Raw genomic sequence first — 15903 nt, 5'->3', positions numbered from 1 at the left:
CACAGAGCCCTTTCCATTACTGATTATGCACACTTACCCATTTACTTGGCTATATCTGTGCACGCTACACATATGCTTATACAGCCGCTTATTTCTTGTGTTTCGATCCCTTGTCATTGGCATATTTCTGACATCAGTACTTGAGTTGATGGAAGTTTATATTCCCTTTGCACATGTATGTATTCATTTTCATAAATTCATCCCTACCTCGCTTTCGGAGGACGACTGCACTCACAGACAAAACTGCCTCATTCACGCCTGAATGTATGCTCTTTCACATTTTAGTAGTGGCTGGTCCTTAGGGACCCACACACCCCCTTCCCTCCCACAGGGCTAAGAATGCCCTCACTTGGCGCAAGGAGGGACAAGGCAACCCAACTCATTTGCCTACAACAATCAACCATAGGGCTGGAGATGCCCTAACCTGGTACAAGGAGGGATGAGGCATTCCAACTTAGAGGTGCCACTCCGGACACACATGCCCTTCATTCCTTCCAAGTTTGTAAGGCATCCCTTCTTCCCCCCCTTGCCTACAACAACCCTTGGTTTGCACCACTGTGGTTGTGACAACAGCTCCACATGGGCCCTACATCCTAGCCAGCCCTCCCATGAAGGGGTGTATGTCTTTGCCTTCCAAGTTTTAGCGGACCCAAAAACTGCCCACTGGGCAGGAGACAATCACCCTAAGCCCATCTCTTCCACTCCTCTCCAGTAGCAGAAGGCCTGGGTCATAATTGTTTTCCTCTACATTTGGGAGAAAGGCTTATTGACTAGGATGGATGCGTCTCACAGAGCACAACGAACCGTCCATTAGCCACAGGGGTGTACCTTACTGCCCACTCATACCAGCACGGCAGATGCCGCATTCAAGCACATCAGTTCGCCCCATCACCTTGCTTGAACAGAGATCCAGCATTGATGTCTCAAACAATTGGCGTTTGAAAGCACTTTCTGCACTTGGTCTTCCCTGCCCGATCCTTTCAGCCTCTACACACAACCACTGCTGTGGTTACAGATGGCCACTCCTTCTCAAGCTCTGTCCTTCCAATGAGACACTTCCAGGGGTTTTCTAGCCTAGGCAGGCTATCCCATCATGGAGCCCCAGCCTTCAGTCAAGGGCCTGTCAGAGGATGACTTGGTTGTCACTTCGGAAACAAGCACCATGCCTTTCAGACACATGGTTGCACCACAAGACCCCGTCAACTCTTTCCGGCTCCCTTACATTGCAATATAACCTGCATGGTGGACACCTTCATCACTCAAGCACACAGCGACTGTTTCCTGATTTACCCATGCTGATTGGTGCCCTCCTAGGAACAATATATGATAATCAGTCGTGTACGACAGTCACCATCGGAACAGCAGAGGAGGCAACTGCTGTCCCAACTATTTGGGCTGGAATTCGATTATACAATTTCCAGTAGAGAGTGTTTTGCCTAAATTGCATCCCCGGTCCCTCGATCAAGAGGGCCTTAGGATGGATCCCAATGGCTAGTTAGGCCCAAGGCTACAGCACTAAGTCCCAGTGCAATTTGACTTCTAGTCTGAGAGACATAGTCATTCATGAAAGATTAAGCTGCAGATGATTTCCCTTTGCAATTAAGAAACCACTGATAATACAGCTCTCACCTTGCAGTTGGCCACACTGAAAACGTATGTCAGATCAGTGCTTTGATGTAAATAGCCAGTACAACACATCTTGAGCCACTTACCTCCCCGCCGTGCCCCGCTCCATCCCAGACTCAGTGCGCACCACACACAGCCAGAGGCCTGTCATGGATCTGGTCCCCTTTCTCACTACAGAACCTTCAGCAAAAAATTTTCCCCATGGAAACCCTCTTCCATTTGGTATTCCACCACAGAATGAGACTGAGTGACATGTGGGCGCATGAAACGCACTTCCACAGCCTGATCCAACCCAGCCATTGACCACCGACAACTATCTGCAGGTGGCTCCAACATGCCACACTCAGTTAGAGAAGCCACCAAGCCTTCCATAAGCCCCTTCGTGATGATACCTACCTGGGCAATTACACAACCCTGTCCCAGAGACACCAGGGACATCAAGTCTTTTGTTGCCAAATGTCTGCCATTCTATGCATAGGCAACATGCCAGTGCTGTCATTTTTTGGCAATGACAAAAAAGTGGGGTGGGTGGGGTGGGGATGGGGATGGGGGGGGAGCGCCCATTGCCTGTCAGCTCGCATGGAGGAGCTCTACAGATCTGGCTGTCATGCCTAAGGCAAGCCCAGCATGGCAACCTACCTCTGTCTCGTGCCACAGTTTCCCTCAAAAACCAAAAATCACTTCCACTATCGGCCCACATCCGATGTGGAATCATCAGATCAAACCTCATGTGCATCTCCTTGCATTGACGCTCAACCGCGATCAAATGAGACAACCCTATAAGGGTACATGTTTCCTTCCCTTCCTTTGATTCAAAGGGCTCTCAGTAAAATGTGGATTCAACCCACCGACCCGATTTTCTCTGCCCTACGTTTATCAGCACAGCTGTGGTCCACAGACCTCCCCCACAATACGACTGCGGACTTCGGTCTTCTTTGCCCGCACCAATATCCTTAGGTGGCACAGTACACTCTACTTCGTCGAATTCTACTTGAGGGACATCTGTCGCTTTAGGGATGATGGCTCATCAACTTCTACCAGAGAGACGTCGCACACCTATGGGATGATGGCTTAAGAGGCATCGCTTCTGTGGTAGTTGCACAACAGGCCATCACAGCACACAGACAGTAGAACAGGCGAGCCCTCCACCTTGTCGCGCTATTCTGCACTAGTGGGTCACGGTTAAGTATGTGTAATTAAAAGGAAATTTTCTATCTAAAATTACGTTTAAATAACATACTTACCGTGACCCAAATTTAAGACCCTCCCGTCCTCCCCGCTTCCTGCTCTCCCTGCTCGCTGCGCTGGTGATGGCATATTGCCGTCAAAAGAGGGCGTTAGCCAGCGGGACAAAGGGGAGGTTACCTACTTCCGGGAGGTTATCGGCTGTAGTTTCATTTTCTCCACATAGGCGGATAGTAGTTTGCACAGGCAGGAATGTCAGACCCCTGCCGGAGTCTGCACTAGTTGGGTCACGGTAAGTATGTTATTTAAACGTAATTTTAGATAGAAAATTTCCTTTCAAAAGTAGGGGTGTGCTTTATGCGCTGTATGATATGATGGTGTAGTATTATACTTGACTTAAAAGCATGACGTGTGTGTGTGTGTGTGTGCGCGCGCGCGCGCGCTCAGTGCTGGACGAAGCTGACAGAATCATGGACTCCAAGTTTGCCAAGGACATGGACCACATCATCAGTCACCTGCCCACACAGCGACAGACTCTCATGTTCTCCGCCACCCAGACCAAGTCAGTTCTTTTTTTCATTCTTTTTTTCTTTTTCTTTTTTTTTTGCTGTCCCATCATCTGCACCAGTTCAGTGGCATTGCTCCCACTGCTCATTCTGAGTCCCCGAAACACAGCCACACCCAGGTTCATCTGTCATAGTCCCAGTGGCAGAGTCCACAGGGAATTATCAGTGTTAAGTCGCCAGGACGCCACACACCAGAGGAGACTGTGCACTGCTGCACAGTGGTCTTCAGTAGTGCCTGTTATGATTTAACATACTTAGAACACCACTTACTGAGCCCCTGCTGATGACAAAAATCATTTCACTGTGTAGCCAGACTAAGAGAGCGTACCCCCCAGAGTGGAGACTGCTACTATGTCCCTCCAACGATAGTCCCAAGTCAGTGCTTTTTGTTGGTACAGGTTCTCAGATTCTGGATACATGTACAAGAAAGTTTCCTCACTCACAATTAAAAGTTTGAACTTATATACCTTGGTGGTTTCTCACCACCTTCCTCAGCACAGCTGGTACAGGAAAGTCTAGGGTTGTTCAGGCTGTAAATGAACTGAATTCACAGCTGCATCAGTGTTGCCTGGCCACAGGCTTCCGAGTGTGGTGTTGAAACAGACTGATAAATTGGAGGGAGTTCAAGGCCAGTGTCCCAGTTGAGGCTAAGCTTTCTTGTCTTGATTTGGAAGACTTCTCTCATGTTTCAGTGATTGTCCAGTGTGACTGTGATGTATGTCATGAGTGTATTCAACCACATGTACTTGTTTATTAAAAAAAATTAAAAAATTACATCTTAAAAAAAGAATAACATTGGTCAGCTAGTTCGGGGTCAAGATAGGGAGTTGTTTCCCCCTGCTTTCAAAACAATAATTATAACACAACTGAACATGACACAGCACAGCATAGCTCGACACAACTCAACACAACACAGTACAAAGTGCAGCACAGAGTAATGCTATGTATTATACAGCACAATATTATAGAGTTGATAAAATACAGTACCCCACAACACAAGAGAACACAGTCCAAAAAACCTGAGGCCAATGGACTTTTTTTGTATTGCTCACTTGTATTATATTTTAAAGTCTTGTTTCTTTTATTGATTTTTATTTTGTGTTTGAACTTTGATACCAACTTAGGCTCTTAACCCTTTCACCACCAGTGAGTTTAGAGTGCAACATTCCCTGGCACCAGCTGATTTTCAAGAAAGAGCAAGAAATTACACCTACTGATTTCAAATTACTATAACTTTTTTGTTTTTGAACCAAATGACTTCCTGGTTGTTGTTTTTTAAACAAGAGGAATGATGGAATTTTTGTGTTTTGGCGCAATAAATGATGTTGGTACAAGTGAAATATTTTGATTTTTGTGTTAATTATTATGGTTGTTTTTTTTCAATACAAATGTTGCACTTCGACACATTACAGACATAAACAAAGACAGGTACAACATATACATCACTGCAAGTGCGGTTGAAAACAAAGCAAACTCACCAACTGAAGTCCAGCACAGCTATATTTCCCATGTAATGGTGTAATCCAGAATATAATCCATGGGAAACGCACAAAATGAACTTGCAATTTTGTAGAAAAATGATGATTTCTGTCACTTTACTTGAAGGTTTCACAGTGTCCTCACTGGAAATATCTTACTGTGGTGGAACTATATACACACTGTACAACTATCTGATGAAACTGTGAAATCTACTAAAGTCAGAAAATAAATGAATGAAGGTAAAATATATATATATATATATATATATGCATACAGGTCTGTACTGTTCACTGTTGGAGACAGTGAATTTTGGTTGCTGCTGCTTTCCTGTAGTCCTCCACAGTATGATACAGTTCAAAGCAGAGTGGGACACATTGGCTTCTTGCACATTATGGTTCCAAATGGCAGTTTGAGCAGCCAGTATGTCTGCCAGTAGTCCTCGATTTCAGGCTTACAACACAGCCCCATCACGATCTGAAGTGCTGTGCATGCCTTCACCTCAGGGACAGTGACGTCTCTGGCAGCATTCAGCCTTGAATGTTGACCGAGTTCAGTGATGCCTGACAGCAGCTCCTCTGCAAACAGATTAGACTGGTCAGCCATGAGTTGGAATGCTGATTCTGGGAAGAAAAGCATAAAGAAGTCCACTGGACAGAAATTGTCAGTGTTGACAAGGACACCTGAAACACATAAGCAAAAAAAAAAAGTAGAATACAATCAGTAATAATTATATAATAGCTTATTTATTATCAGCTAATGATAAATATTGCAAATAAAAGATATTATACTCATAAACAAGTGCACAAATAGCAAAAACATAGATTTTTACACAGGCATTGTTTTACACAGTGTATCTCCATAATCTTCACAAGAAAAAAACTGACATGAAATATTTGTGTGGTGAATAAACATACTGCTCTTGCTCTCCAATGTCCTACAGTTGTCTGATACAATGCACACATAATTTTATATGTGCTACTAGTAAATGAATAGTGCACCTCTGATCTGTCCATATAAAAAATACGTGCAACCTAATCTTAGTCACACACACTCTCAGTGACATGCATGTGTGAGCACACACACACGCACACACACAGACACACACACACACACACAGAGCTCTTACCGGTTTTCTTAGTAAACTTAGGAAGCCATTCTGCAGGACAGTAGGTATCATCCATGTGGCACAACACCCACTGAAACAAATCAGGGCTTGGCACAGCTGTTCTGTCACACCCCCTCCCTCCTGGTTGATGGCGTGTTGTCAAGCTTGACCCACGGCCACGTTGTGTTGTTGGTCTCCGATGTGACACAAACGCTGCGACTTCAGCAACACACTCTTCCCCTTCACTATCACGGTCACTCACATCTGCCGATGTGGTGGCCGTAGGAACATGTGCTCCACTCGGATGACCACGCCCCGTACGCTCGCGACTTGGTACTTGGCTCGGTGCTCAGTCACCATCACTATCACTCCTCCCCCTCAAACAATGAAACTTCATCATCATATGGGTATTCTTCGCCCAAATCTTCATCTTTTCTGTCCTGGCTGCAGTCTCAGTTGCTTGATAACAAGCTCAGTTGTGAAGTAGCGTTGTCTGTTCATAAATGCAGCCATTTTGGAAGACAAAAGATTGAAGTTGCGGATAAAACTATAATAAATTCCCTCAAAATCTTGCAGAAGTACTGAAAAGATGGCATCAATCAATAGAAGGGATTCCCCTAGTCACATGCACAACATTTGGCCTTTCAGACCTCCTCAAAATAAGAGTGGTACGTTTGTGAATGACCTACCCTGTTCTTGTTGCCTTTTGGTGACATCGGCAGTATCCCTAGTGGGTGCCAAAAGGCGACAAGGGTGGCCAGTGTTAAGGCCGTACCAGCATGTTGGGTTTACACGTAGGTCAGGCATCTGTACTTGTATATATATATATGTATATATGTATTTATATTTATATATATATTTATTTTATGTGTATGTTTGTTTTGGTTTTTTGTTTGTATTTTTTTTCCTAAGCAGATGTGTAGCTTTTATGGATCAACTCACATACTTTGACACCTGCATAAAACTGAAAACTGGCACTGAATTTTCAGGTCGGTGAAGGCGCTGGCCAGACTCAGCCTGAAGGACCCCAGCTACGTGTCTGTCCACGAACATGCCAAGCATGCCACCCCCTCGGGTCTGGAGCAGGTGGGTGCCTCACACCGTCACACACCTGGGCAACACACACTGCACCAAGCAGTATCACCTTGCAGAGACTTTGCATGCTTGTTTCTGCCTTCCCAGCTTCAAACTCTTACCAGCGTCAGCCACTGATTTTTTGACTGTGGACCTTGCACTTTGTCAAACTCCTCTTCACTGTTGTTTCATGTCAGGCCTGAAACCTACCCTTATCCAAAATAGCTCCCCCAGACCCCTTTGCCTTTCCTTTTTCCTGTCTAGTTTTTCTTGTTTGCTATTTATATAACATTCATGCTCTACTTTTCATCAGTCTGAGTCAGAACTGTGCACACATATAAATGACTGGTATGAAAGCACTCTGATTTGTCTCTGTGCAAGGTTTGGCACTATGATTATAGATACGTCCGATCATTATACATTGAAGTCATCCTGTGACCCAAGAGAAATTATTCCAAACCTGTTTGATTTCTTACTTTGTTGTCAGCATATGTATAGTTAGAATCATTTTTATTTTGCCAGTGCACATGCACTGACACTCAGAAGAAGCGAAAGCAGTTTGCCGGGTCACTTGCACCAGTGGTGTTCCATGATTATTTTTGCTGATGAGGGTCTTGCAGTTGAGGGGAACTAACCTCATCAGTATTCTTTATTCATTCAACTGGATAATGATTACCTCCCTTGCATGAAAAACCAGGCAGTGTATTTCTGGTCCAGTGTGACAGACATTATGTGGAACATGAATGTTTGAAAGTTTTTAATTTGCGAGGAAAAATAATGTTTTACAACAAAGAACTTTTACAAGGGTTAATCTATTATATCTGTGATCTGGTCTCAGAATCAGTTGCACAGAAATGCCAGCTCTGTTGTGTTAGATCTTTACAGCTCAAGACTAATGTGCTGTGACAAACTCAAAAACTTTATAAAAATAATTGCTTCACATTGGTTGGGGTCGACATTCCTGTGGAAACAGATAATTGTCAGTTATTTTGATATGTGTGTGTGTGTGTGTGTGTGTGTGTGTGTGTGTAAGCGAGGTCTAAAATGTTAGAAAATATATATATTTAAAATATTGTATTTTGTCATTTCATTTATTTCTAAAGTGCATGAATTACTGTGCCTACTGCAGTTGAAGGGGGCAGATGGAGCAAATTTAGAATGAATATAATGATATGAAAGTTTAATACTAATAAGGAAGATGTTGACTGTAGAGTATGATGCCAGATATTTTTATTTCAGTATTTTGAGTATAAAAAAATTTTGGTTTTGATCAAGAAAAAGTGAAAGGTTTTGTAACAAGAAAAAGTCCCTTTCCGTTCATATGATTTTTCTCATTGATTAGAGAACAGAAAAGAGGCAGTGCACTGAATGATGAATTAACCCATTGATTAGAGAACAGAAAGCAGGCAGTGCACTGAATGATGAATTAACCCATTGATTAGAGAACAGAAAGCAGGCAGTGTACTGAATGATGAATTAACCCATTGATTAGAGAACAGAAAAGAGGCAGTGCACTGAATGATGAATTAACCCATTGATTAGAGAACAGAAAGCAGGCAGTGTACTGAATGATGAATTAACCCATTGATTAGAGAACAGAAAGCAGGCAGTGTACTGAATGATGAATTAACCCATTGATTAGAGAACAGAAAGCAGGCAGTGTACTGAATGATGAATTAACCCATTGATTAGAGAACAGAAAGCAGGCAGTGCACTGAATGATGAATTAACCCATTGATTAGAGAACAGAAAGCAGGCAGTGTACTGAATGATGAATTAACCCATTGATTAGAGAACAGAAAGCAGGCAGTGTACTGAATGATGAATTAACCCATTGATTAGAGAACAGAAAGCAGGCAGTGTACTGAATGATGAATTAACCCATTGATTAGAGAACAGAAAGCAGGCAGTGTACTGAATGATGAATTAACCCATTGATTAGAGAACAGAAAGCAGGCAGTGTACTGAATGATGAATTAACCCATTGATTAGAGAACAGAAAGCAGGCAGTGTACTGAATGATGAATTAACCCATTGATTAGAGAACAGAAAGCAGGCAGTGTACTGAATGATGAATTAACCCATTCAACCCTGGTGAGTTTACAGTCATACTGAAAAAACTGCAGAAAATATACTGTTTTTCCTCAAGATTTCATGTGGACACACCCAGAAATACTGTAGAAGTTAGTTCCCTTTCTTTGTGGTTTCTGCATGTGTACCAGTGTGAAAACTGTTTTAATGAGATGATTTTGAAGCCAGAGCAATGCTTAGGCGCAGGGCTCAGTGAGTTTACAGGGCTTCCAAAAATGCAAACTATGCATCTTTTCGCTTTGAAAATGGCAAAGATGCACTGAATTTTCACCAAGCAGGTCCCTTAGAAGTTAAATGTTTAAAAGATATCTAGGATGTACAATCAAGAAGAGTGTATCAGAGATTCAGTCTGACAATAGGGTCGTTTGCTACAAAGAAGAGTTGTTTACCTTCACCACTTCTTGGTACAGAAACCTTGACAATACGACTGGCAGAAGGAAAAAAATGTCTGGCAGAAGGTATGCCTGCCTTTGATGGGCTTTGTATATGTGTTAAAAAAAAAAAAAAAAAAAAAAAGGTTAAAGATCCCATAGCTATTATTGTCATCAGGGCATTGAATTCATTTCCACTGTGTCTAGTGCTTGGCACAGGAATGCGGGGCCCAGCCCTTTCTTTCTGCCATTTCAACCTTCCACAGCTGAAGTAGGGTACACATGTGCTTTTCCCAAAGACACAACATGTCAAAATGGGGCTGACCTTTGGTGAACACCGGATCAGATGTCTAACACCTAACCAACTCAGCTATGGTGCCTCCTAGTGTGTATGTGTGTTTCACTGCAATTTTGATAAGAACATGTAGCATTAGAGTGACTCTCTGGAGGTGGTCTTGGACCACCTTGAGATATGGTAAAAAGTTCCTGGGTCCCCAGGATTTTGTACTTTTCAGAGATCCTGATTTATGTCTGTGTGCTGTGCAGAGTTACATCGTGTGTGAGCTGCACGAGAAGCTGTCCATGCTGTACTCGTTCCTAAAGAACCACCCCAACAACAAGATCATCGTCTTTCTCCAGACCTGTAAACAGGTGAGTCTGTAACCCTCCACACCTGTAAATAGGTGAGTCTGGAATCTTCCACACATGTAAAAAGGTGAGTCTGTAACCCTCCACACCTGTAAACAGGTGAGTCTGTAACCTTCCACATGTGTAAACAGGTGTCTGTAACCCTCCACACCAGTAAACAGGTGAGTCTGTAACCTTCCACACCTGTAAACAGGTGAGTCTGGAATCTTCCACACCTGTAAACAGATGTAGTATGTTCACATTGTGATGTTTTCACAGGTGTGGTATGTTCACATTGTGATATCTGTACAAGTGTGGTATGTTCACAGTGATATCTTTTTCTTTTCTTTTTTTTTTTGCTGCCCCATCATCTGCATACGTTTCAGTAGCATTACTCCCACATCGATCATTCTGAGTGCCCCATTCATGGCCACACCCAGATTTGCTGTCTCAGTCCCAGCATCGATAGTCCACAGGGAACAATCAGTGTTAGGTCGCAAGGTGGCCACATACCAGAAGAGACCCTGCACTGCTGCTGAGTCACTTTGGTGTTGTTTGGTAGTGCCTGTTCTGATTTAATGTACTTAGGACACTACCTACTAAGCCCCGACTGACGACATTAATGGCTTAGTTGTGGAGCCAGACTGAGTGAGCATCTCCCCCAGAGTGGAGACTGCCACCACGTCCCTCCAGCAACAGACCCCCATGAATCCGCTGAAGACCTTGACAAGACTCACCCCAAGCGCAGAAGTAGAGGGGCATCGAAACTGAGGTCACCATGAGAGCAGGGCATGAAAGGCCACATTTTGGGACTTTTTTAAAAATATTGATGATAATGGAAGAGGAGGAGGATGATGATGATGATGAAGATGCTGCTGTGGAGGTCCAGTTAGGTTGGGGACTACGTAACAAGGCTGTACTCTTCGCTTCCTGTCACAATGATATCCTGGCATCAGCCAGGCCCGAGAGATACAGACGTTTGCAGTGTTGGTCAGGAAATTAGAGCATAACACCCAAAGACACATCCCTAAAGTGGATGATACTCGACTGTGTGGTCCCAGTCTTCCCATTTAAGTCCATAGCACACTCAACTCTGGGTAGGAGCCGGCTGCAGGCCGAAAAAACCCACCTCCGCTGGGATTCAAACTGGTGTCCTCCCAGCCGACAGTCCGCGACGCTAACCACTTCGCCATGGCAGCTGGTGTTCACAGTGATATGTGTACAGGTGTTGTATGTTCACAGTGATATTTGTACAGGTGTGGCATGTTGACAGTGATATCTGTACAGGTGTGGTATGTTGACAGTAATATCTGTGCAGGTGCGGTATGTTCACACAGTGATGTCTGTGCAGGTGTGGTATGTTCACATATCTGTGCAGGTGCGTTATGTTCACAGTGATATCTGTACAGGTGCGGTATGTTCACATTGATATCTGTGCAGGTGTGGTATGTTCACATATCTGTGCAGGTGCGTTATGTTCACAGTGATATCTGTACAGGTGCGGTATGTTCACATTGATATCTGTGCAGGTGTGGTATGTTCACATTGATATCTGTGCAGGTGTGGTATGTTCACATTGATATCTGTGCAGGTACGGTATGTTCACAATGATGTCTGTGCAGGTGCGGTATGTTCACAATGATGTCTGTGCAGGTGCAGTATGTTCACAGTGATATTTGTACAGGTGTGTTATGTTCACAATGATGTCTGTGCAGGTACGGTATGTTCACAATGATGTCTGTGCAGGTGCGGTATGTTCACAGTGATATTTGTACAGGTGTGTTATGTTCACAATGATGTCTGTGCAGGTGTGGTATGTTCACAGTGATGTCTGTGCAGGTGCGGTATGTTCACAGTGATATTTGTACAGGTGTGTTATGTTCAGAATGATGTCTGTGCAGGTACGGTATGTTCACAATGATGTCTGTGCAGGTGTGGTATGTTCACAGTGATGTCTGTGCAGGTGTGGTATGTTCACAGTGATGTCTGTACATGCGCGGTATGTTCACAATGATGTCTGTACATGCGCGGTATGTTCACAGTGATGTCTGTACATGCGCGGTATGTTCACAATAATGTCTGTACATGCGCGGTATGTTCAGAGTGATGTCTGTACATGCGCGGTATGTTCACAATGATGTCTGTGCAGGTACGGTATGTTCACAGTGATGTCTGTGCAGGTGTGGTATGTTCACAGTGATGTCTGTACATGCGCGGTATGTTCACAATGATGTCTGTACATGCGCGGTATGTTCACAATGATGTCTGTACATGCACGGTATGTTCACAGTGATGTCTGTGCATGCGTGGTATGTTCACAGTGATGTCTGTACATGTGTGGTATGTTCACAGTGATGTCTGTGCAGGTGTGGTATGTTCACAGTGATGTCTGTGCAGGTGTGGTATGTTCACAGTGATGTCTGTGCATGCGCAGTATGTTCACAATGATGTCTGTGCAGGTGTGGTATGTTCACAGTGATGTCTGTGCAGGTGCGGTATGTTCACAATGATGTCTGTGCAGGTGCGGTATGTTCACAGTGATGTCTGTGCAGGTGCGGTATGTTCACAGTGATGTCTGTGCAGGTGTGGTATGTTCACAGTGATGTCTGTGCAGGTGCGGTATGTTCACAATGATGTCTGTGCAGGTGCGGTATGTTCACAATGATGTCTGTGCAGGTGCGGTATGTTCACAATGATGTCTGTGCAGGTGCGATATGTTCATACTGTGATGAAGCGTGAGCGGCCAGGCATGAGTGTGTTGGCCCTGTACGGCGGACTCAACCAACTGAGGCGTATCGACATCTACAGAGATTTTTGCCGCAAACAACATGTCATTCTCTTTGCCACAGACCTTGCCTGCAGAGGACTGGGTAAGAAGCAAATACATTAGCACAGGGATGATGAGATACGTAGAGGGTATGATTTTGTTTCCTCTGAAAGATCTGTGAATGAGCTTTTATGTGTAACTGTTTAACCCCCCACCCCCACCTCCATCCCTTCCTTACTCATTTTTCAGGGGCATAAAACTTAATAATTGGAGACTTGCATGCCTGACATATTGTTTGAAGATGTTGATTGATTGGCTGAAAATGTTGATTGGTTGACATTTTGTTTGAAGATGTTGAATGGTTGACCTACGTTGTTTGAAGGTGTAGATTTTGTTGACTTACATTGATTGAAGTTGGTGATTGGTTGGCCTATATTAATTGAAGATGTTGACTGGCTGACCAATGTTGTTTGAAGATGTTGATTCGTTGACCTGCGTTGTTTGAAGAGATTGATAGAATAGAATAGAATATGTCTTTATTACCAAGTGTACCGGAGTCACAAGGAATCGGTTGAATAATGTCCTATTTTGTTTGAAGAAGTTGATTGGTTGACCTGCTTTGTTTTGAAGATGTTGGTTGGTTGACTACATTGTTTGAGAATGTTAATTGGTTGACCTACATTGTTTGATCATGTTAATTGGTTGACCTACATTGTTTGAGAATGTTGATTGGTTGACCTATGTCCTATATTGTTTAAAGATATTGACTGGTTGACCTATATTGTTTGCCTTGTTTTGATTGACAGATTTTCCAGCTGTCAACTGGGTGGTTCAGCTTGACTGTCCTGTGGACGTGGATACATATATCCACAGGGCAGGTCGCACAGCAAGGTGTGTATGTGTATGCCTTGAGTGTGTGGGGAGATATGTATGTGTATGGTTTTTGTGTGTATGTGTGTGTGGAGTGTGTGTGTGTGTGTGTGTTTTGTGCGTGTGTATGTATCAGGCATGAGATTTTTCCGCCTATAGTCGGATTTCCGACTGAAAATTGGCTCCAGAGGCCATTTTTGAGATTCACATAAATCCATTGAGAAAATCGGGGGGGGGGAGGTTTTTTTCTGACCGACGAAGGTTGCACAAACGTTGTCCAACGGATCGACAAGACAGACCCAAGGCGTTTGCTAAAATGTCCCATGTTTGGATAAGCAAACCAATTGAGAATAAGCATTCCGTTGCTCTTCTGTCATCATTCAGCTTATCCGTATTCAGTTGCGATTTCATAACTTTCACTCGCGGGCTTCACGACTTGCAAAGATACCCGATTTCATCAAAAACTCACAAAGCAGAGATCAATGAAGGAGTGAAAAATAAGTGGAACTGGGCCTGGCAAGATGAGACCATGAAAACAGAAGTGAAGAACAAAAAAGTAACTTTACAGGTAGGCGACGCCAATCACAAAATCTACGCCGCAGGCAAGGCCAAGAGTGATTGGTGTCAGATCATATGGGTGCAACTCTTCCATCTGGGCACAGATATCTGTTTTCAGATTTACATAAAATATGACGCGCCTGTTTTCTTGGGGGCAAATAAGAAAAGCTGATGGGCCATTCTATATCATTTGCCGATGATCTGTCAAAAATGAAAACGGAATGCTCTTTCAAAAGCGTCATTTGTTGACCCCTTGAGAGCCGATCCGGTGACTTGACAGAGCACCAAAATTGAAGTCAAAAAGTTTCCAAATCGTCGATTGAAGTTGTCAGAATGCCAATAACAAAAGGCGATCCCTGCATGGCACGCATTGATATTGTGAAAAGCACGCGCGCACATGCACACACATGTGGGTGATCGCACCCATGCACACACACACACACACACAGACATGCAAGCGCGCGCACACTGAGACACACACACACACACACACACACACAAACGTGCACGCACGCAACATATAAAGGTAAATGCCGATGCCTTCGATTTCCATCCCTGTCATCTTGAAGCCCCTAAGGTGGTGGGTGCATCTGCTTGACCCTCTGTTCATTCAGCAAAAGCCTCAAATGTTTGCCACTTAATGCACAAAGTAACATTGTTGCTATTGAAACAGAAACTTTGTAGCAATTGACCTCAGTGCTTTTTCTGACACAGCCCAGCTGGGGTACAGACAGTTCATGGCAAGAGTCAGTTTATTTAGATCTGAGATCTATAGCCAGATCAGTTACCAAAGTTACGCGCATGCACAGACACAGAGCTGAATTGAATGTGTGCGTGCACACACACACACACACACACACTCTAAAAAAAAAAAAAATCACATGAATGCACTCACGAATACACATACTATGTTTTTTTTTATTTTCTCTCTCACTCCATCACACTTGCATATGTGCACATGAGCGCTCACACAGTGCTTAATAATACGCACATGTGCACGCGCGCGCGCGCGCGCACACACACACACACACACACACACACACACACACACACACACACACACACACTCACTCACTCACTCACTCGCGCACACAAATAGTTTTAACACACACAGAGTTGTATTTAAAGCAGTGCACATACATGCACACATATGAACTTTAACTCTCTCCTCATATGTCCCCCCCAACCCCCATTCTCAGTTTCTTTGTCTATCTGTCTGTCTCTTTCTCACATACACAGAGTTACATTGAGAACACACACACACACACACACACACACACACACACACACACACACACACATGAGACAAGATTTTGAAAATCATGTCCCAAAAGTTGACTTTTACAGGCTTGAAAGCAGAAACACTTCAGTTTAGGAAGAACTGGACTGATTTTTGTATTGCATGGGTTGGAATACCTCAGATGCATTGGTGGCCCTCAAGTGCAGATTTTATGGTTTGAAATTGAGAAAAACCTTCAGCTTCAGCCCAGGCCCCCACCTTTTAGATTCAGTCACAATTTCCAAATCTCATGCCTGATGTAGGTATGTATGTATCTGTGTGTATGTGCATGTGTCTGTGCACGC

At 43.8% G+C, this 15903-nt stretch overlaps 1 protein-coding gene across 1 annotated transcript in view; it reads left to right on the top strand.

The window, feature by feature from the left end:
* Positions 1–15903, top strand: part of LOC143283429 (putative ATP-dependent RNA helicase DDX10) — a 54833-nt gene that overhangs the window by 17912 nt on the left and 21018 nt on the right. Inside the window, exons 6-10 of the mRNA XM_076589665.1 lie at positions 3259–3373; positions 6951–7047; positions 10044–10148; positions 12832–12994; positions 13698–13782. Of these exons, the coding sequence (XP_076445780.1) occupies positions 3259–3373; positions 6951–7047; positions 10044–10148; positions 12832–12994; positions 13698–13782 (565 nt within the window). The remainder of the gene's footprint in view (positions 1–3258; positions 3374–6950; positions 7048–10043; positions 10149–12831; positions 12995–13697; positions 13783–15903) is intronic.

Source organism: Babylonia areolata, chromosome 6, assembly GCF_041734735.1.
Source record: "Babylonia areolata isolate BAREFJ2019XMU chromosome 6, ASM4173473v1, whole genome shotgun sequence".
In the NCBI taxonomy this organism is placed as follows: domain Eukaryota; kingdom Metazoa; phylum Mollusca; class Gastropoda; order Neogastropoda; family Buccinidae; genus Babylonia; species Babylonia areolata.
The sequence above is the reverse complement of the archived record's forward strand: the minus strand, read 5'-3'. Positions and strand labels throughout refer to the sequence as shown.